Here is a 23,642-nt window from a genome sequence, read left to right on the forward strand (position 1 = left end):
TCACAAAGCTCCACCACCAACTATGTCTTGGTATCATCAGGGATATTGTTCCTAACAGCTTGATGTCACATGGGGTATTGGTGTAAAGGGCCTCTCAATCCATGGTAGCCAGGATGGTGTTTTCAGGAAGGTCACCAATGTATTATAGTATTGTGCTTTCACTGCTCAGAGGGCAGAACTGCGGTACTACAGCTGAATTTTGGGGACTGACGCCCCCAAATTAGCTCCTGAGAATAGCTGAAAAAGCAAAAAGATAGGAAGGGACAGCATTTACATCCTGCAATCAGCACTCCTAGCTGAGTGTATCAAAGTAGTTCTTTGAACTCCCCCAACTTTGCTGTTTCTGTGATTAGAAAGCAGGCCACCTACAGCCACATAGGCCAATTCTTCATTGCTAGAGCCAGTCATTTTGTTAAACTTTCTAGTAGTACTTTACATAAATAAGAATAATAGAACTTAGCTGTCTACCACCTCCAAAGCAATGTTTATATAATGTCATATTCACTCAATTATAATGCAATGGAGCAACCCTGTAAAGTGGCTGGTGTCAGAGAAGATACACCAGGATGAAACTCAAAACGGCAATTTTCAAATACATCTAGATTCCTCCAAACTATTAACAAGACAGCCAGCAGAACAGAAAAACACTCAAGGCGACAGGATGTGGGACTTAAACAGCAGGACTGGGGAAGAGACAGTGGGTTAAGAGCAGGAGGAAAGGAGTTGAATGAGGATGGTAGGATGGCGCCAGTTTCCTATTTCAAGCTGAGCAGTGCAGATGTTTGAAAAGATCTGTGGCTTGAGAGCCACAGGTTGCTGACTTCTGCACTAAATAAATCAAGCAATTGGACTGAGGGTAAGGGTTCTATATCCTTCAGAGTTCAACACAAGATGTATCCTCATGTCACAAAGTCTGCATTCTTGGACGGGGCCATCATGTTTATTGCAAGAAACACATTTTGTAGCAACCTGGGTGAGAGACAGGGTAGATCAGATACTTGTATCTGATAACAACAATCAGGTTACTGGGAAAGCTGGGAAGGTCTCAATTTCTGGTGACAACTGCATTTTCACTTGTAAACATCTAGCCATTTCCATTTGTTACAATGGACCTTATTTTTAGCTGACCACAGCATCTTATTATAACTCAAGCTTTGTAATGGTCAGGGATTGCTTAGTAAGGGTAAAAGTGCAGATCACTGGGGTTTGGAAAATAGACATGTTCTACTGATTATTTCTAGTTTAGCTACAAATTTACATTTTGAAATTACAGGTTTTTATAAAACACAGGACAATGGATACCCTTCTGCCTTTCTTAAAAAATTGCTAAATGAGAACAGAGGATTTGAAGTAAATAAACATTCCTCTGCAGAAGGCACATACAAAACCTCACAAGACTAAAAAAACAAAGGTGAAACTGACTTGACTTTCATTGCCCAGAGACATGCATAAGTTAAACAAAGAACATGAGAATGTCCCTTTTATGTCCAACTTGTTTCAAAATATTTTTGTGCATAATACACAAGGTAAATATAGAACTTCAGATTCTGTGGGTATGTTTATTTTGATTTTTCTCAATTGGTTGTTATAAGTGGCATGAGCATTATTAAACCCACTCTATTTAGTAGTAATAATAATAAAGCCATTAGCTGAATAGTGGTTCCCAGGTGGCAGATTTGAGTCTTCTAAAGTTTATCCCAATGGAGGCCACTTGGTCCAGAGACACATTTCTCAGAGATTGTTAAAACAGTTGTTTTATGAACAGGATGAACTGAGGGCCAATCCCAGAGGGATAGAGGGAGGAAGTATGTTAAAATTACTATCCACCCCTTTGTTTGCTCAGCTGGAAGGTGAATGGAAAGGCTGAGGGCAAGGGGAAATAAAATTAATCAAGTCGGCAGCTACCCATTGGAAAAAAAATACTATGATCAGAGTGAGAAAGGCCCCTCTAAGTGACTATTTAGTACAGTGTATCAGTGCCAGCTGTTCCCCCATACCCACACATCCCCTCATTCAGCATATGCGGGGGAGGGATAGCTTGGTGGTTTGAGCATTAGCCTTGTAAACCTGGGGTTGTGAGTGTAATCCATGAGGCGGCCATTTAGGGGTCTGGGGCAAATAGATTTTAAAAAAATCTGTGAAGGATGGTGCTTGGTCTTGCCACGAGGGCAGGGGACTGGACTCAATGAGCTCTCGAGGTCCCTTCCACCTCTATGAGATAGGTACATATGTATGTTTTAAGGAAGAGGACTCAGAAGGAAGAAAAGTTATTACCTCATTTCTTCCTGATCATTCTGTCAGGTGAGGCAAGTTTTGCATCTGACAAATAGGCACGAGTACCCTGCCCCCAACTTAGATGACCACATTGAAGCTGTAATAGGCAAAATGAAAGCTCTGTTCCCCTGCAGTTGCTCTGAATTCTAACCCCTCTTCTGGCCAACTCCCATGCCCCTAGTAACCCTTGAGACCTACAAGTGAACTTTGTTAGCTTGCTCATCACAGGGCCAGAGGCTTACCCTTCCTGCCCTGTCTCTGCCTCTTCCTCTTGTGCAATCCACTAAGGTTGAAATGGAAAAGTCATGGAAAGAGAATGCCCCCATTATCTGTAGAACAGGGAAGTGCACATATACATAGGTCTAGGAGGGATGATGGACACCTCTGCACTATTATAGAGTTGAGTTTCTACTGTGCAACTTCTGTTCAGTTCAATCATTATTACATGCACAGAATGGTAGTAGCTTTTACAATTCATGTCTCTCTCTAAACTGCAACAGTAGAACAAAAGATGGTGAGAATGAAATTTCACATTCCACATTACTGATGTGAATCATCAGCAACAGTGTGCTGGACAAAAAACACGAGAGTTCTCTATAAAGGCAAGTGCTCAGACTTTGACATTGGTCTGTCTTTAGCTAGCATCAGTAATGAATATCTGATAGCTGTGCTAGGATAAGGTATAGAATTCCCTTTACAATTTAAGTATGATCTGCAATTTAGCTGAAGATCAAGTGAGCCACCTATAGAAAAGAATGTGGTTGAGTGTAGGTTCTTGATTGAGTTTGATGATCTCACTTATTCAGCAGAAGCCATGATGGATGCCTAGGCAGCAGAAAGACACAAAAGCTCAATGTTCAAGGGGCATCTGAAAGCCCTCCCATCCAACCCCAAACACCTCCACCTTCCTGCTATGAACTGGCATGTGGAGCAGCTGGGGGAGAGGTGAAGGTCATGTATTCTCAGGCAGCTAAAATGCAGAGAACTGCTTTGCGAGAAGGAAAGTCCGAAAACAGCTGTTTCAAAGACAAGCAGTTGTTATCAGACAGGATATGGTCAGCCTAATACAACCTAGCGACTTGGGCCACTTCTTTTTCTACAGGGGCTCAGATGTAGTATATTTACATTGCACATCAACAGTATTTTCATAGCTTGTTTTGAAGAACATTTTTGGTGTGGGAGAGCAGGTTTTGCCTCCAAAATTAGACTGGAACATTTCTTCTGTTCACTTATTTTCTTTGAACACTTTCTTCAGGATTCATGAAAGCTCAAAAGGATTAAAACCTACAGATAGTAACAAGATTGTATTAGTGTATTTTGGCAATTTACAGAAAAAACAGTCTCAGTCTGAAAGGCACACTGAAGCTATCAAAAATGCCCATATAAAATATATACCTAAGAAGGTATTACCTAAGCTATAACATTTTGCTTTCTTAAAAACTAGTACTGATCATTATTGAATAATCCTTGGTTATAATTTTTGCTATTATTTGAATATGTGTGATACAGTCAGCATACTTGTGTCATAGTAAATGTTTTTAGAAGACACTATATACATTAATTAATAATGGAATCTGTCTTGAGAATGTACTTCATCTGCCTTTGGTTTAGGCAACAGAATGGATAATTTATTTTTAAAACAGTTTTTTTGTGTTTATTTTTTGAGGGACAAGGGACCAATATTCTGGTTTCTGTCTATCCAAAACCAAGTCTACTGTTTTTGTTTTGTTTTGTTGTTTAATTAAGAGCCTCATCTACTTGCTACTTAGCTCAGCTTTAAGGCTTAAACAAGGGAATGACTTCCTGTTCTCAAGATATATCTGCCAAAGGAAACATTAACAAGAAAGTCCAAGAGCCAAACCATCTTCATATTCATACATTTTGAACTAAGGAGGGTTTCATAGGTTAAGTTTATATTCTGATTAGTGTTGACACACTATAATATAAAAATTCATAAAATACACAATATTTATTGCCATTTAGCCTTTTCAAATTCTAGATACAGTAGATATTACAATGTACCATGCAACTGTTATTTATACAGCGTATGTGGCAAACTGAATCCCAAAATGCTTTTTTTCACGTTTAAAATGATAGGCAGCTAACATGGTTTAAATTAAAAAGAATATAGGATATGAGCACTGTATTGTAATCCAAATAAAATTACGTAATTTACATTTACACATTATATGACCTAGCTATGCGGATCTCTCTATTCCAGAAACCTCCTTATTTCCAAATGTTGTAAGGCATTTATCTGAACAAGTCTTGCTAAACAGGATATTGACATGTAAAAGCATTTGTACAGTATGACAGATGATCTCAGGCCAGAAGGATCCACTGATCATCCATCTCAGTGGAGTCCAATCAAGGATCACCACACTTGTGGTTGTTATCCTTGCACATTTGCCACAGGGCTTCCCTCTGCCCTAAATAAATGCCCTCTCCCTCCCCCTCCCCCAGAGCCAGGTACCCCCAGCATGCCCCACCCCCACGTATGCCACCCAACTCACCGAGTCACTGCCGCTGGATCTGGGGCCACCAGTGACACAGGTGCCACGTCGAGCCCCAAGGCCACACAGAGCCGCAGGTGCTGGGCCAACAGAAGCCATGCTGGGGCCAAAGGAGCAGAAACTATGGCAGGGGCCATCTCTGCTGCTGCCACCACATGCTTGTCCCATCATGTGGTGGGGTGCGTGCACGAAGCGGCCAGAGGGGTGCCCCACATGCGCAGCTCTCCTGAGCCGCTGAACTACAATTCAATCACACTCCGCTGCCCCGTTTGCCACATGTACTGAACCCGGAGCGTATTGGACACCACAGATCTGTCTAGTTTGGCCTCCTTACAGTGGACAACTATGCTGGATTTAAAACCAGCAAGGGATCCGACCCATAGGTGCTGGAACTAGGAGTGCAGAAGTACTGCAGCACTCACTGACTTGAAGTGCTTTCTATTACACACAGGATTGACAGTTTGGTTCACCGTCTCTAAGCACCTTGACTCTAAAAATTGTTCCAGGCCTCTGATCTGCCCTAAATCTCTAATTGTTCTCTGAGTAGCATGCACGTTTTTCTTCCTCTTCTTCCCTCTCCCACTTTCATAATCAAGACCAGACAATATTCATCAATCAAGTTTGAACAAAATTCAGTTATAAAAATCCATCTTTTCTGTTCATCAGTGATTTCCATACAACATATCAGATGTCAAGATGTCCTTAACTAGTACATCATTTCAAGTCCTTCTCATTTAGAAATTAATCCATATTTCAAATTACTGTGTACATCACAATACATTTTAAAGAGGAAACTTCTACAAAGCAGACCCAAGATCAAGTGATTCAGGAGCAAGCCCAGTACAGTTTTCCAGTCAGTCAGAGTGATATTTTTTTTTTTTTTTTTTTTTTGCTTTTCTTGGAGTTAAAGAGGCCTGTGTAACATTTTCAGAAAAAAATCCTTTGATAGCATAAATGAAATTCATTGAGATATTTATAATAAAATACTGCCCAACATTTCTCCCATTCTTTCACAATCTCTCAGCAAACACCATTTGTTGAGAAATGCCCTCCTTATCCCAAAGAGCTGAACGTCATTTCTGAACCTTGGCCTATGTAACTGCATTGGGCTCCATTATGACTTAACAGAAAAAAAAAAAGTTTAACATCATTTGTAACTAGGCACCTTTTCCCATCTTTTAATTCAGTATTCATCCAACATCTAACTTACGCAGATTGCTCGCCTATAATAAACCAGCCGCTTCACATGGTCAAAACAAATGCTTGATAGGGCTGGCCTTAGGATTTTGGGGCCTAGGCAGTATTATTAAATTGGTGACACAGACCAAGGATAGGAAGAGGTATGTGAGTGACATGAGATCCGGTGCCAATGGTTCCTCTAATTTTTTCCATGTGCTGAAAAATTTTTATGTGCACTGGGGCATGTGCAGATGTGCCACACCAATAGAAACATGCTGAGGCTGTGGGTGCTCTGTTAATCAGCTGGGTGACATTTGAATGTCTTCTGGGTGGTCATCCAAGTGCTCAGCATACAGGGAACAATGCCCAGTGGAGCTCCACATTTCTGATGCCCTATGCAGCTGCATATTTTCTGGATGGGTAAGGCTGGCCCTGCTTCTGGAGCCATGTTGCTGTGTAAAATGTCGAGGTGGTTGTGTAATGAACTGTGGCCCTGCACCCACAGGGACACCAGATTCATCAGTGGGGATCAATGCAAAAATCTTCAGCAGTTAGAGCACAAGCATATATCATTTGAACAAAGTAAAAACATAATGAGGGGCTATTGACACTTGAGACACCTTCAGTGGCATAGCTGCAGCACTGTAGTGTGTCAGTGCAGATACTACCCTTGCAGATGTGAGGGGTTCTCCGATGGGAATAGGTCATTCACTTCCCTGAGAAGTGGTAACTTCGTAGATGGAGTATCAGAGGGGTAGCCATGGTAGTCTGTATCCACAAAAACAACAAGAAGTCCTGTGGCACTTTATAGACTAACAAATTTATTGGAACATAAACTTTTGTGGGCAAAGTTCCACTTCATCAGATGCATGATGAAGTGGGTCTTTACCCACGAAAATTTATGCTTCAATAAATCTGTTAGTCTATAAGGTGCCACAGGACTTCTCATTGTTTTTAGGTAGATGGCAAAAGTCATCTTCCAGCAGTTTAGCACAGTCTGCACTGGGATTAGGTCAATTTAAATACATCAAAGGTGTGGATTTTTCACGTTCCTGAGGATTTATCTAAACTACTGAAAGATTGATACTTTGGTGACTAGGGATCAATTTAGCAGGTCTACTGAAGACCCACTAAATCAACTGCAGATTGCTCTTCCATCAACTCAAGTGTTCCGCAGGAACGAAAAGCATAAGGTAAGTTGAAGGAGAATTTCAACCCAGTGCAATGTAGGCACTGCAATATCAATTCCAACTACGTTATTCACGTAGCTGGAACTGTGTAACTTAGGTCAATTTAGCCCCATTGTGTAGATCTGCCCTTACTGATTTAAGTTGGGTTGACCTAACTTTTAGGCTGTAAATCAGGATAAATTAAGAAATAATCTGAATGGCTGCTGCTATAAGCCACTAGAGGGAGTCATGATCACATGCACGAGTCAAGAATGCCACACACACACCCCCAAATATGCATGATACAAAAAAACCACCACCATCAGAAGAGCTCTGTATAGGTTGAAAGCTTGTCACTTTCACCAATTGAGGTTGGTACAGTATAAGAGATTACCTTACCTACCTTGTCTTTCACCAGACTCTCTGGCACATACTAACGTATTGGAAGATCCTGCCAATAGTCTCACTCTGTATTTATAATTCTGATAAACTTCAAAACCATAAGATGGTGGAACCCTAGTTCAGCAGGCTCAGACACTCAAACCACTAGAACTCCAAGGCTATGTGTAGACTGCAGACTTCTGTCAATAAAACTTCAGTCAACAGAAGTTTTGCTGACAGAGCACATGTCCAGGCTGCAGACCCGTCAGCAGAGATCTACCAGTTGGGAGCGTTCCGTTGCCATCCCTGTAGGTCTCATTTTATGAAGAAGGTATGTCTCAACAGAAGGGGCTTTTTCCGACATTTGTCCCCATGTGGATGGGCCAAACGTCGCAAAAGCCTCTTATGATGGAACTGTCAGCAAAAGATACACAAATGGGTCAGACAATTTGTATCCCTTTTGCCTACAGTTTGCAGCAATCTAGACATAGCCCAAGTCTCAGGCACCATAGCTTAATTTAAGGAAAGATCCTCCACACAAGGTTAAAAGAACAGTTACCACTGCTCTTAAGGTGTTAGTAGTTTCAGTGTACTTGCTACCTGGTCACAAGACCAGTTCTGGTTTAGTGACAGTACTTGACAGTATTTACTGGCACCTTGCAGCCTGGTGGGTAGGGAGCCAGCTGAGTACTGGCTCTTCAAAGGCACTGCACAAGACAGTTCCTCTAGGTTGCAGTATAAAAAAAAACAGCTCCTCCTTTCAGAGGTCTATCGAACGTATTTTATTAAAACATAGGGGCCCTTGTTGTCAGGCCTTTTCCCAGGAGTGATTCCTGTGCTGTTTCGCTAGAAAAACAGGTTTAGCCCTTCTCTGGTATAAAGTTGATGCTGTATTTTAGGATTTTTTAAAATGAAAAAATTAACAGCTACTTCTATATCGGCACTGATTATAAAAAAACACTTTAAGTAAGCAGATGCTATACAGATCTCTATCCAACCACATTCACAGTAACTTGCATTTATGGTGGGATCTATGGAAGGGAAACAAAACTTATTTGAATTTTACAGGTAATATAATATTGTATAATATTGTTCTTTGCATTTTAGAAAATAAACATTTTCAGGAGTTGAAATACAGATTCACTGGGCCCTTAGTCTGGAGATGCACACACAGAGCAAGATCTGCTATGCAAGCTTGAAGAACTGGTGCCTTGGTTGATACTCCATTTCATTGCTTTGGTTGCTTCAAACAGTTAATGTTTCTGTGAAGTCTTTCAAACAATCCATACCAATGCAGGCACTTGTGATTCCATCTTGCAAGATGTGCTACTTTATTTGCCAGTGAAAAAGTGAAATTTCAAGACAAATTTCTCTAACATCCAAAAATAAGAAATATCTTGGGAGCATGCAAGGCATTTATTAGATATAGATTACTTTTTTTTTTTTTTTTTTAACACAACTCTGACTTTCTTTTTACTGCTGGTAACAAAGTTTAAAATCTTGGGTTAAGGCTGGAGAACACGTTCGTTTTGTGAAACACTTAGGCATGTTTAGTATCTTCCAGTACAAATATGAAATGCTAGAGTTACATTAAATAACAGTACATTTTTAAATAAATGCAACTATGGCTGTAATATAAAGTTGTTCTTTTTAAAAACTAATTTTAATAAAACCATAAGAAAATATTTAAAATAATATTAGCATTTTTTAAACTCTGGGATTATAAACAAGTTGCGAAAAATCATCCCTGTATTAAAATATTCACAGGTAAAGTAGATGCAGTTATTTCTACTTGTACATGGAAATGGTCATGAGACGTTAAGGCAAAGTGTGAAGAAATAGTTTTCTGAATCAAAATCCTAAATCACATAAAAGAATAAGATGCGGCTACCGCCCTTTGAAGGCAAAATTCTGTTCTGTAGTTATCCATTCCTCTTTCTGGGGCAAAAGAAACCAAGAACAAATCCAAGTACCAATGTTAGGGCCTTGATTACAAGACTTGGTCCTGATTCTACCATGTTTATCACTGAATGTATTTCATACAGGTAACAGTAGTACAAACTGCTGTCTAAATCCAACAAAACAGTGAAGATTTATAGTGAATGTTTACAGTGAGAGTAGCAATCAATATGTTCATAAGCAAGTGTTTGTTGGATCAAGTTGTTTGATTGTTATCAAAGGTGCACAATTCTGCTGTAATATTCTGCAAAGGAATGTGGGATATGAGTGCTCCTTTTCTGGGCAAACAGAGTGCTTGGAACTGTAACAGCGGATCCGTTCAAGAAGAAAAGGGGCTGGCAAATCAATGTCCTTTCACGGGGAATTACAGAGTTTATACTTAATTATATTAGATTGAAAAAATAAATTACAGCTTAATTTTACATAATTTTACACACAATTAAAACTGTACAACTGTAGAACAGTTTCTCCTTCAATGTGTGTGAAATATGACCAATTGCACTATTCAGCTTCCCTACAAGAAACAGTACTTATTGCATTTTCACTCTTAGGTCTTCATCCACAACCTTGTGCAAAATGCTAATGTCAACAGCAACTTCAGACATGAAGTTACTAAAACGCTGCACACAGAAAATGTTGATCAAGACTCTCCACTGTTGATCTTCTCTGTGGCTGTGTAGCTTAATTCTTATCGGACATCAAGCTGCACAGGACATTTGTTTATTTGTAAAGAGTGCATTGACTTGTGTATTTAAGATATATTATTCTTCGTACTAAGCTCCAGGACTCTCTTAAATGGTGTGTATGCCCTCACAATTTTTGAGGTTTCAGGAGACCTTCTGTTGTTGAAGTCTGTTCCACTAAGAGAGGAGAAAGACATTTTAAGTGTTAAATTCTGTAGGGTCACACTTGTTTTGCTTGACATATCAATTTGGCCAGTAAGGCTATAAACTTCACTGCAAAGAAGTCATGTCCTGGAAGTTCTTTTTGATACCACGTTTAGACATTTAAACATTAGACTTATCTTTGAAGTTCTAACACACATTACAAACATACCAGATATCTTTTTAAATGTCACAAAGAACTGTTGATAATCTTATGCCACATATTAGCAGGTTTGGGATGTGAGCATCAACAAATCATGCATTAGAACATTTAGCATGTTTGAGTCTCCCTAAAGCCATAAAAACTAGTGATTTGGATTTAAAAATAAAATTGACTGTAAAATGTAGTTTCATAAAAACAACCAGGTAGAGGTCAAGAATAAATTTCAAGAATGGGGGAAATCTGAGAGCTAGGCAAAGGCTGTTTGGAGATCTAAAGGGGCCCCAAGACGCATCACAAAGAAAGGTTTGTCAGCTTTTTCATTAGCAACAGTTTCATGGTGCCATTAAATTATACTCTAGGCTGAAAGTTGCCAAACAAGCTGAAAAACTGACATGGGGTTGTTTTTATATGAGGAGGACAAATTATATTATACAAGATAATTTACTGATTTCATGTGACTATTTGCATTCCTCAAAATTATTTATTTCACAGGGCTGTTAACATGGACTAGTGTACTGTTGGGTATTTTAAAAATGCCCAAACTATTGGGGTTTATTGCTCATGGACAATTATTGCTTTTTTATATCAAGTGAGTTTTCAGCAAATTCTATCCCTTTGGTAACGTAAGTGCACAGAGCCTTGGTTACACCAGAAATAACAAGGTTCCACTGGAGTATGTAAGAGAGACAGTGCAGTCCATGTGAATGGGCTATGAAGATATCCTTCCCCTCAAAGCAAGGAAAGCAGTTCAGATGAAGGCTCAAGATGTGGAAATAAAACTATGCAGATCCATGCGCCGCCAGTAACTATGTTGGGCTGCCTTTAAAAAGGCTCTACTGCCACTACTCAGCTTTTCAAAAGGATTCACCATTTGGAACAGGATTTGCATAGCTGCAGGTACATAGTTCTACAGTTAATACCTTAATAATGATATTGTAATAGTTTTCAGAGGAGCTGTTACAGCAAACAGTGGTCAACAATAAGTTATTTCCTAAATAAGATTCCTGTGTGTTTAATGACAGACCATATATGTTAAGAAGACAAAACACGAGCCCAATCTGGCCTATGGAATTGCCGTCAAATTCCAGTACTGCCTAACATACTAGATATTTTATGCCAGTAGTGTTCAATACACTGTCTGTTCACCACACGTGGCGAATGGCACAGACAGATGTGGCAAATGCGGCTCAGGAGAGTCACGCACACAGGGCACACCTCCTGCCGCTCCACACACATGCCCTACCATTTGGGGGGACAAGCATGCGGCAGCAGTGATGAGGGAGCTTCTCCTGCAGCTGGCTGAAGCCGGGACAGTTTGCACAGGTTGGCTAGGTGGTGCAGCTGAGTGGCTCGGCTCTGGGGCTGGGGGGCGGCATGGTTTGGGTTGGCTAGGCGGCACAGCTGAGTGGCTTGGGCAGGCAGCATGGCCCAGGGCAGCTGGGCAGCATGAGGCAGCTGGACAGCTAGGCTGGCACAGGGCAGCTGGAGCAGCGCAGTGTGGCTTGGTAGCTAGGATGGAGTGGGTCCAGCAGCGGCCCTGCTTTTTCTAGGGCGGGGGAATAAGCCTCATGGATTGGGGGGGTGGGCTGTGCCTGGCTGCAGGACGGGGCAGCAGAGGGTGGTGAATTTCTTTTGGACGCCACTGTTCTATGCAACCCAGGAGAAGTGCTACAGTTTGACTGTTATGTTCTGGTGCACTCCTGGTAGGAAAACTTGCACACTACTTTTCCAATAGGCCACAAGAACAGTTCTTTGATATTTCCCCAAAAGGTGGAACACCAGGGATCTAAATTTAACAATCTGCTCATTTTGCCCTTTTGTAGTTAAATACTCCAGGAGCCTCTACCATGCTCCATAATTTTAAGGAAAGAAACATGTTCATTGTTGGTGACAGAAATTAAGTCAATGCTCAGTATCATTTCTGTGCTACACACCACTCTGCATTAAAAAAAAACATTAATAAAAATACATTAACTATTAAACTACCGAGTTCTTGAGAAAGTACAGTTGGCAGAGATATAAACTTTCAAATCCATATGCTTCTATACTGACAGAGTGATTTTTGGCAGAGAAAACCCTTCCCAATAAATTAGTGGAAGCTCTGAATACCTGGATGGAAGATCACATCCTATTCCAATCTCTCTTGTTTCTACACTAGTCCTTGGCTGTGTTTCCATTAAGTAGTCCAACCTGTCTTGTAATTCTTTATTCTGGAAAAGAAGGATTTTCTGCATGATCTTTTCAAGTTGCATTTTCCCAGAAGGCAAATACATTTACATGATTTCAATTAACTAACATGTTAATTAAAAGAAAGTATAAAAAGTCCAGCTTTAGGCTTTCTTCATCAGTATTCAAAAATATTAGAGTACACATTCCCTTATATTTGGGAAATAAAGTTCCTGTGATTATAAAACACAAGTCAATCCATAGCCTACATGCAGAATGCTAGTCTTTTTAAAATCTCTCTAGAGTGTTGCAGAAATTCATCAAGAGTGTGAAGTTGTTTGTTTGTTTATCACATGCATTCGTGACATTCCTGATGTCACAAGTGGGAGGGTGACATGAAGATGTCCTACTTGTTATCAAGTGACTGCCAAGAGATGATGTCACAACTATTTCAGATTCCATATTCAAGATTAGTTACTACATGCAGGCCATGCTGACATGGGAAGCCTCTCTTGACAGACATCACTGTCGGAAGAGATTTCTCATTAGGACCTCAGTCGACAGAGTCTACATACAAAAGCAGAAGGAAGGAACAATCTGCTTTGTCAACAGAGAGCAGCCAGTCTGCCCAGCCCTCTCTTGACAGAACAGCTGACTGGAAGTGCTACAAACATGTCTGCCCAGTGAACTGGAAGCCCTGTCTGTCAACAAAAGGGTCCCAGAATGTCTACAGCAGCTGTTTTGTTGACAGAACACCATTGAGAGAGCCATTATACCTGAACGAGGAGAGGTATAACGCTGCCGGCAGATGTGCTGGGTTTTGTCAACAAACTGTCAAAGCACATTTTGTGTGCAGACGCTCCCCAGGTTTTTCTGACAAAAGTCCAATTTTGCCAAGAAAAGCCGCTCATGTAAATGTGGCTCCAGTGAATTTACAAAAAGAAAATCTCAGAAAGCATGGGTCTAAGTTAAACATTTTTTACAAAACACATCAAAACAATTTTAACCCTTAAAAGAGTAAAGCTAATTTAAGTCCTTACCTCACATTCTAAGAAAGAGATTTTTTCTAGAAGCTGCATTATAAACAATTCCTTTTGCTGGATCTTCTTCTTTAGTATTTCGATCTGTGAAAGAAAAACAAAAGACAATTTTAAGGCAAAGAGGTGAAAAAAGACTATGCCATAAACAGAAAATCAAAACTCATCTGATTTCAGTGTGCAGCTAATATTGTATTTTGTGTTCTAGACTATGCATATATGCAAAACAGTTTGAATTCAAAAAGATCAGTTTAGATAGTTCACAGTTGGGGGGAAAAGTCATTACCAACAGTTGCTGGTCAGGTTGATGATAAAACTATATTAAAAGGCCGCCTCAACAGTCATGTGGCATTTTCTGCACTATGTAGGAAACAACATTAACATCAATATAGTGTTATTAACTTCACTTTCTCCCCTACCTTGGGGCAACATTTCACCATTCAATTTGTGCAAACTTGTCCCAAAGCCGATTTACTCAGCTGCAAGAGGATCTCCCCTGAGTAGTAAGTATACTTGCATAATATAGAGCCACTATCACAAATTTTAATCACACATCCCTCCCAACCACCAATGCAATGGGTGAGGCAGAGAAACAGTGATAACCAGGACACCACAGAGCTCCCCAGGGGAGGACCAGTTCCTTGAGTGTCCTTGATAGCTGGCTCAAGGCTATTCTTAAACTGGGGGTCTAGTTCTGAGCACGTGGCCTCCATTAGCCTCTTTTGTCTCCCTCTTTGACCCCCTGCCAAGTTGTGCTTGCCTTGACCAATATGTCCATTACTGTCTTTTGTAAATGAATATTTTAAAAAATTCTGTTAACCTGATTGCTTAAGTAACTTCCACTGAAGATGATCGGTACATTATTTAGAACAGAACACTAGTATAACAGCCAGAACACAAAATGGAGTAGACAATATTGAAGATCTGACCACAAAAGTCTTTGCAAAGCACATTCTGAGAATCTAAAGGAGAAAAGGGGGCGCTGTTTGTTGTGCCTGTGTGAATATGATCTGAATGTAGTTGCAGGCACAGGAGACAGCATGAAAACATTCAGCACCAAGTGATCAAAGACAGTTAAATTGCACATACATTATAGAAACTACATTTTTCAAGAACAGTTTCAGCTTAACTAGTAGTGCCACTACAGTAGAAATTAAGTATCCTTAAACAGAGCTGGGTTTTGTGGGGAAAAAAGGGGAGCTGGTACTCGGCTGGCTCCCCGCCCTTCCCCACACCCAGCTGGGGATCTTGCAGCTGGGGCTGGGTACCAGTACTGAGTACTGGCACAAAAAAAGGACTGTCCTTAAAACATCATTGTAAATCCATTCATGATGTGGCTAAGCTGTGCTAGTGATAGTTTTGATACCCAATTTCTGTAGCACACGGTGGTATAGAGAATTTTGGAGGCGGCTTGAGAGACACAGAAATTAATGTTTTCCAGTACTTACCACACGTATATGAAAAGTGATATTCAAACACTTTACACAGATTACTACAATGCAAAACCAAAACCTAACTACATTTAAAGTGTATGAATTACTTAGTTGCTCCAGATTTGAAAGTTGTATTAAATGCCATTGTCTACACTCTTTAGGCCTGAAACTTAGGTCATTAGTGAAGACTGAACTTCTCTAGTCCAGCACCCTCTGGACTTGACCGATGCCAGATGAGAGAATTTGCCAAACCATGGGAGGACAGCATTACCTACACTTCCACTGCTTATTGGGCTCTTAGAAGACATTTGGGGCAAATTACAGCTAAACAACAGCACAGAACACTGACAGCCAGGACTGGTGGCTATAAACAAACTTTATGGGACCACAGGAAACTTGGCCACATCCATGATAAGTGGACATGAGGCTAACTAAAATCATGCTAGACCATAGATGTTACCAGATGAAAGAGTGCCGAACTAAAGAGGTTCAACCTGTAATACACTAATGTGATTAGTTATAAAGGACTTATTCCACCAGACTGGACTCCTTTAAGAACAAAGAGACATTATTAGTCCTATTGACATAACAAGTATTAGTTCTATTTTCTAAACTGCCTAAGGATTCCTTAATGGCAGGAATAAAGGGATGCTGACTAGTTTTATTTTACTAGAACCACTCCACGAGATGATTAAAACTAAAATTTGTTTAAATCTATTTTTTGAAGCTTACACATCTATTTCTCTCTGATTTTCAATAAGTCTCTCCAAACTATTTTGGAATTTGAGTTCATGGTGCCTCTCTTATATAAGACATAATTGACATAAACATTGTCATTTCAAAAGAATGCACAGGTTGAACCTCTCTAGCCTTGCACTCTCTGGTCCGGCAACATCTGTGGTCTGGCATGATTGTAGTTAGCCAAATGTCCACTTATCATGGGTGTGACCAAGTCTTCTGCAGTTCCATAAAGTTTGTTTACAGCCAGCAGTCCTGGCTCTCTGTGATATTATTTAGCTCTAAATTTATCCTAAATGCCTTCTGAGAGCCCTGTAAGCAGTGGACATGCTGATAACACTGCCAGACAATACTGACCTCCTGTGGTCTGGCAAATTCTTTGGTCTGGCATCAATCAGGTTCTGAGGGTACTGGACTATGGAGGTTCAACCTGTATTTCAAAAGGGTGCGCGCCACTTCCTATGTGCAGCAAAAGGGGTGAAAACTGATAGCCAATAGCATCAGAACTCTACATGAAAGTCAGTCATGTCAGTACCTACACAGTTAAATCCCATTGAATAGTAACAGAGAGGAAGCCATGCTAGTCTATACACTCAAAACAAAAAGCAGTCAAGTGGCACTTTAAAGACTAGCAAAACTATTTTGCTAGTCTTTAAAGTGCTACTTGACTGCTTTTTGTTTTGATAGTTAAATCCCAGTCCACCTTTACTAAACCATTTAAAAATCAAAAGATCTCATCAACAACTGGATTCTGGTTTCACTGAAGTCAGGATGAATTTTGATGTTGGACTTCCACAGAAGCAGGATCAGATATCAAAGCAGACTTCTAGCTAATCTTTGCCCCATTTGTTCCCACTTCTGCATGTAGGTACAGCCTTCTGCTCATGGAGAGCCCTGTAAGTGATCTTACTGTTATCTGTTGGAACTGGAACACAACATGTGAAACAAGTCATGGATGCAGATTCTTCTTTAGACCTGCTACCTCGTATACAACTTATCATTGTTCAGATGAAGGAAGGGGAGTGATACAGAAGCTGCCACTCAGCAAAACAGGATGTGTCCTGGCACAAAAACCTAAACACATTTCCCTCACAATTAAATTCAACACTTTGGGCTGTGAGCCAAGAAAAAAATATATACATATGAATGCCTATAACCTGCCACAAGAAAACTATAAAAATACCTTTGAGTAATAAAAATAGGCATTTTCTATAAAATTCTCATTAACTGGAATTTACTGCAGAACGGCCATGACCTTTACATATAATATTTTATCGAAAAAGGTATTTTTTTATATATATATATATGTTTTTTTTTTCATGGAAGTGCAGCAATGTTCTATTTAATTAATTACGTTTAAAAACAGCCAGCCAATCAGAAGACAAATTAAGTTCAGAAAAATTAAATTTTCCATTTGTCACTGTGGTACACTGGAGAGACAAGAAGTCTGAGGTAATATCATGGAAAGGCATGAAAGTAAAAAAATTTCCAAAAGCCCAGACAGCTTGCTCTCTCTCTCTTCATATCATCTTTTTTATTTTTAAAAAAATTATTAAACTGGTTAAAACACCCTCCGATGTAAAACTGTCCAGCATATCTGAAAATAATCAATTAAAAATCTCTGATAAAGAGGAAAATAATCTGAACACTTCCATTTAAATTTTAAATACTGTGACCACTTTCACAAAAAGTCCACTGCAAACCAATATAAAAATTAATGAGGTTTAAAAAAAAAAAAAAAAAAAAAAAAAAGCCTGTTCTAAAGAGAAAGAACCAGGAAAAGGTTAGAGTAAAACACAGATAAATGTAAAAAATGCAGAGCAAAAGATTTCTGAAGACGATAATAAAAAAGTGCAGCCTCTATGGATACCATATTAATAAAAGTGACATGCCTGATCTGAATTTCAATATTTTTCAATAAATGTGTCATAAAACAAGGTGCCAATTCAGTTATTATTTAAATAAAGGTAAAAAGTAAATTCCATACTGTAATTTTTTCTACTAAATGATAAATACATAGCAGTGAAGAAATGCTATGACCAGCTCATCCATTGCTTTGCAGACAAGGGATTTATTTTCAGTTCACACTTGTGCTCCGGTATCTGTCTTTCACTTTGAAGAGCAGATCCTTCTGTGGCTAAAATATAGTTCCAGTAGCATTACTATTTGAAACAAGATTTTAAGTGATGTTTTCAGCTTTCATATCTTTATAGAAAATTAATGTTTATAGCACCTGCAGCCACTTGACAGCTATTGATTCAGGGGTTTAATTATTGCTGTGTTTAATGCTATAATTATAATTACAGTTCAGACAGCATTTTTATTGTAAGTGGGTTTAGTCCACCAATTCTGAAAGTAGAATATAGTACAAATTGTTCTTTCATTCTGGTATTTGGCATTAATATTCTGCTCCCCCTCAGTGCACAGAAGGAAATCATTTTGGTATCAGAGACGCTTATGTGTAGCGAAAAGCAAAAGGTATGGCTTTAAACCAAGTACTGCTATGTGAAAGGACAATTTTGTCCTTATTGAGGCAGATCCTGTTATTAGGAGATGTTATAATTAATTAATTAATTAATTTAATTAATTAATTGATTCAGAAATCAAATGTTTTATTTAGAGTAGTAATATAATTAGACACCAGCATAGACTTTTGAAAGCCAACTAAGGCTTTAATCTCTATCCTTCAGAACAGCTCACTTTACTGGTTTACACAGAGTGAATATAATTCAGATCCTATAGACCTTGAAAGATAAAATTGAGCAAAGAGGCTGGTTCAGTATCACATTGTCAGGTACAACTAGATGTAGTCTGATTAAAATGGAATCAACATATACATTTACATATACATATGCACAGTTAACACTGTAAATACAGATCTGAATAATCCAAAAATAGCCTAGGGAGATTATACCTAGAATAATAATGGAAATGCTAGATTTAAAATTAGGTATTGAAACTCCAGAATGGAACACAAAGATGGAAAGCTTGATGGATTCTCCTACCTCCCTCCAACATAATATTCTGATTTGGCATCAGATTTACTGCATTTATGTTTGAAGGCAGGAGTCACTAAGGGCTCTGGAGATTGAACTATACACACTAACAGTAAAATTTTTGGCTCATTTTAATATGGCTTTATGGCTGCAGTTCACTTCTACTCATCCTTTCCTCCAGTTTTTTGGAGGACTGTGCTGTTTGTTTGCAGCAGAAAAGATATTACCCCATATTATCCATAGAGGATCTGATTAGACCACGTGGATCACACTGGCAGTGAATTGTTACGCTAAACACCTGACTCCTCAATCCTGTAACAGTGACATTTTCTATACTACAGAAAAGTGACATTTCGTTCAATCCAATACTTATGTTGACTAAAATGATCCAAACCCAAAAGAGGTGAAACACACCCAGCAGTGGACAAGCCACACACAGTGTGCACAGAGTAGCACAGACGTACAAATATTTGGTATCTATCTCAATGTAGCAGAGCTATTCTCTGTACCAAACACACATAGGGTAACATGGAAGGTGAGCAGGAATGTAGCCAGTGAGCCTGCAGTACATTGGCTCTTTCAAGGAGACAGATTCTTGACAAATACTTCAGTCCAAGAGCTGGAGGAGCCACTACAAAGGGGCTATGGAACTGCTGAAGCCTCGTCCATAAACTGACAGTGGATTTAGAGTTCCTCATCTCCTGGGCAGAATTCTCCATTAGAGGGCCACTCACTACATTTTGGACATAGATGTTAAATTCCCACTCTATGGCCATTCATTTTGCAAAAAACCATTAAAAAGCCATCAAATTTGATTGTATAAAAACTGTAGGGGACAATGTTATCCCTGATAATGAGATGTGACATTTAAATGAATCGAAGGAAAGGAAGCAACAACTTTGGATGAGTATAAAAGATGTATTAAATAAAGTAGCAAACACAATACTGTACATGTTACAGTACGTTGACATACGTAACATTGAATAAAGTGAAAGTGAAGAATGTAACAAGGGTATTGGCTCATACATGCATTCTTTCTAGTAAAATGTTTTTTAAAAAAAACAGCAGTAATACTTCAATCTTCTACAGTGCTTTACATTTTGCAAAGAACTAGACAACCAGTTAATCATGAAAACTAACAGTTATATTTAGAGCATTACAAAAAAACCAACCTCCCCCCAAACACAAAGATCTCTGCCATGAGGTAATGGCAATGTGAAGCAGTTACACAGTATATGGGGAAAAAGACCAAAAAGCCATGAAGTCAGAGTCTCCACGCTTTGCAAAAAGAAGTGGGATTTATCAGGCTGATCAAGGCATAAGCAGATATGTACGGAGAGAGAAGCAGCATGAGAAGGTAAAAATGATAATCAGTCTGACAGCCTGACAGGAAGGTTGACAGAATTATCCACAATGAAAGGTGTGGATGAGAAGTGGAGCCATTTGGGATAAAAATAACCCTCAAATCCTTTTCTCAGGCTCACTCCTTTATCCACTGCGATCCTCTACAGGCCATTGAAAGTGCTGCCACCAAGGTCTAGAACAGGGGTCAGTAACCCCCAGCATGTGCGCCAAGAATGGCAAGTGAATTGATCTTTATCAGCACATGAGGCAAGAGCTCAGCCCTGCCCCCATGCAGCCAGGCTCTTGCTCAAAGCCATATCACCTGTGGATTGGCAAAAGACCAGCTAATGCTACCACCCACTACCTGAACATCTTAATTAATTTATTTTATGAAGCAGTTGTAAGCAGGACTATTTGTGATTTTAAAAAGTATCACCGGCATTCTGACCATACATAGTGGTCAAAAGGTCAAATTTCAGCACTCTGCCTCAGAAAGGTTGCTGACCTCTGGCCTAAGAGATGCTTTTTAGCTAAGATCTGGAAGCTTCCAAGCCATTCTTATCCTAGGTCTTTACCTAGCCTCCAGTATTTTGATAGCTCTCTATTTGAGAGCCAGGCCGCACAATTGGTTTTCATGCCATTGTCCTTTCACCTTTCTCCTACTTCTCTGACTGCTATTTTGGTATAGCCTTCTTGGGGGGGGGCGGGTCCCACAGGGCTACCTTGGCACTTGCCTTTACTCCCTTATACCTTAACCTAGATCTTCTTTTCTTTTCTCACAGTTTCCACCAACAGCTCTACACAGAGTCTAGCCTCTCAAGCATACTGGATTATTTTGCCAACATTGTTATTTGTACTAGACAGTGGTTACCAACCTTTTCAAGACGCTGACCCATTTTGACAATTCAGTGTGACTTTGTGACCCAAGGTAATTCACATCTGGGGGGGGAGAGGTTCTCCCCAGGAAAAAAAATGTTCATTAATCTTGATTTGCAACCCCATTCCCCAGCCCCTAGACTTAAACTCCTTCCAGCCCCAAATCGCCTGACCCCCAACCACAGGCTTAAACCCCTTGCAGCCCCAGACTACCCCCACACCCTAGGCTCAAACCCCTCAGAGCCCCAAAACACCCCCCCACCTACTTCACCAAAGCACGACTACTGTCCCTGCCACTCCTTCACCAGGCCTCCGCCACCTCCTCCTCCGCATGGCTTCCCCCAGCCCTCCTACTCCCTTCCCCACCTGCAGCACAGGCAGTTCTCGAACTGCCACGTTGAAATGGGTCTCAGTTTAATTGGTTTAATGGCTTGATCCCTCCTGCTTGCTGTTAAACCAATTAAATTGAGTTCCATGTCAGTGCAGCAGGGCAGGGACTGGGAGCTGGAGGAGCGGCAAATGGCTCTTTAAAGAGCTACATATGGCTAGGAGCTGCTCTGCTGGGGACCCTTAGAAAATCTAATGGCAACCCACGTTTGGGTCGCAAACCATAGGCTGGGAATCCCTGGAGTAGAGCCTAGAGATCCTAATCAGAGCGGAAAGCCTCACTGCATTAGGGGATGCACATTGTTGGAAACAAACAACTGGACTCCATGTATGAAGCAAGCAGGCTTGCTTACACTACACATCATCCTGGATGGCTAGTCATTAACTCAACTTTAATATAGCTATTCCAAAGCCATTTTTTTTTCCTCTAAATGATCGCAATCTTATCCCATTTTCTTTTGTCACTGACCACTCCCTCATACTCCCTCTCCTGCATGTCAAGATATCTTAACTCTCTCACCATACATTCAGATCATCATCAAACTGCACGTCTCTTGCCACAATACTTAGAAAATCCAACCCTTCCATTGTATCCCATCATTTAAAATACTTGACCATACTCCTCTCTCACTTTGGCAACTATGACCTCCTCGAATCCCCTTCCTTGCTGAAACAGATTGTGTCAATCCTCTCTGAAAAATCGTTTTCTTGACTTCTCCTGCACGAATCATCAAATTTAAACCATTCACTTTTTGCTTCAAGACCCTACTCACCTCCACCCAAGACTTTGCTCTCTTTCGGGCAACAAAGATGCTGATTTTGATACCTACTGAATTTCTTTTGCCCATTCCTGTCCTCTTCTATACTGCCATGTTCTGGGAGGATATAGTCAGAAATGTAAGGTTAATGGTAGAAAATTAGATTTGGGACTCATCAGCGTAAAGCTAGGCATTTGAACCCCCTAAGAATGAATAAGGTCATTAAAAGAGGAGGAAGAAGCAAAAGGACACTACCCTCAGACACAGATGTGGGAAAGGAACAGAAAAAGATCTCCAAAAAGAAATGCTGAAGGATTTAACAGTAAGGTTAGAGGAGAATCAAGAGAATACAATAGAATAAAAAGCCAAAGAAATGAGAAACAATGACCAAAAGATTAACAGAATGATAAAATCATGTCAATTTTTGATTTTAAAAAAGGTCTGTGTAAATGGCACAACTTTTGCTTTTTGGGAGGCTAAATATGATCCGTTTCAGAGTTGGAGGCTTGAAAATATGTACTGATTTATCGGGTTGGAGTAGATCCATCAATTATTTATATTCACCCCAATTTTACCACATGATATCATCCCATTGAAGTTATGTCTCAGTACATCACATTGTGCATTTACTTGGGCACTGTATATTAGAGAAGCCATTTAAATATTACTCTTCATCTGCCAGTGGTGATTTTGACATCTGAAAGATGGTGACACATGACTAACAAATATGGACAAACCAATTATAAACATAACTAAACTTATTACATTACAAACACACAATGGACTACACAATACAAGACAGACAAGACATTACACCATTGACAAGAATGCTTAGCCATGACATCCTTTTAGGGAGACAGTTGATGTACAGGAAAGACCAGATTGCATTTTAAGAGTGCGATGTTTCATTCAACTGGAATTTTTAAATAAGTCACGTTTATTGTATTCTAGGCATCAGAACTGAGATTTTTTCCATGGAGCCCTGTCAAAAATCAGTAAGACTGGGCACCTTACTCCCTTAGGTCCCATTAAAACTCCAGACTCACATAATATCATATGCCTTTTTAATATCACAGTCTTAATTTTATGTACAGTAAACTTGCATTTTACGCGGCTTCATGCTGCACGAAACTAGCATTAACGCAAGTTTCGCACAATGTGAAGCTGCTGGGCTGTCAGCCTGCCTAGCTTCCCACAGCTGCAGGCAGGCAGCCAGGCAGGCAAAAAGCCCTTTCCCAGAGTAGCACAGCTAAACCTCCTGCCAGCTCAGCCCCCCCACAACTCCTCCACCCCATGGGCACCAGCTCACCCCCTCCGTGCTCCCCAGCTTACCTCCCCCAGTGGGGGGCTCCAGCTGCATGACTGGGGCTCGGCACCAACCCCAA

General features: G+C 40.0%; 1 protein-coding gene across 1 annotated transcript in view; it reads right to left on the reverse strand.

Moving 5' to 3' along the window:
- Positions 1 to 6,879: 6,879 nt before the first annotated feature.
- The window catches only part of MYZAP (myocardial zonula adherens protein), a 77,725-nt gene continuing 60,962 nt past the window's right edge, over positions 6,880 to 23,642 (reverse strand). Inside the window, exons 11-13 of the mRNA XM_075006831.1 lie at positions 13,729 to 13,812; positions 12,632 to 12,732; positions 6,880 to 10,335 (exon numbers count right to left, since the gene is read on the reverse strand). Coding sequence (XP_074862932.1) covers positions 10,227 to 10,335; positions 12,632 to 12,732; positions 13,729 to 13,812 — 294 coding nt within the window. The 3' untranslated portion in view covers positions 6,880 to 10,226. The remainder of the gene's footprint in view (positions 10,336 to 12,631; positions 12,733 to 13,728; positions 13,813 to 23,642) is intronic.

The sequence above is a fragment of the Carettochelys insculpta genome, chromosome 12 (assembly GCF_033958435.1).
Source record: "Carettochelys insculpta isolate YL-2023 chromosome 12, ASM3395843v1, whole genome shotgun sequence".
Classification (NCBI taxonomy): domain Eukaryota; kingdom Metazoa; phylum Chordata; order Testudines; family Carettochelyidae; genus Carettochelys; species Carettochelys insculpta.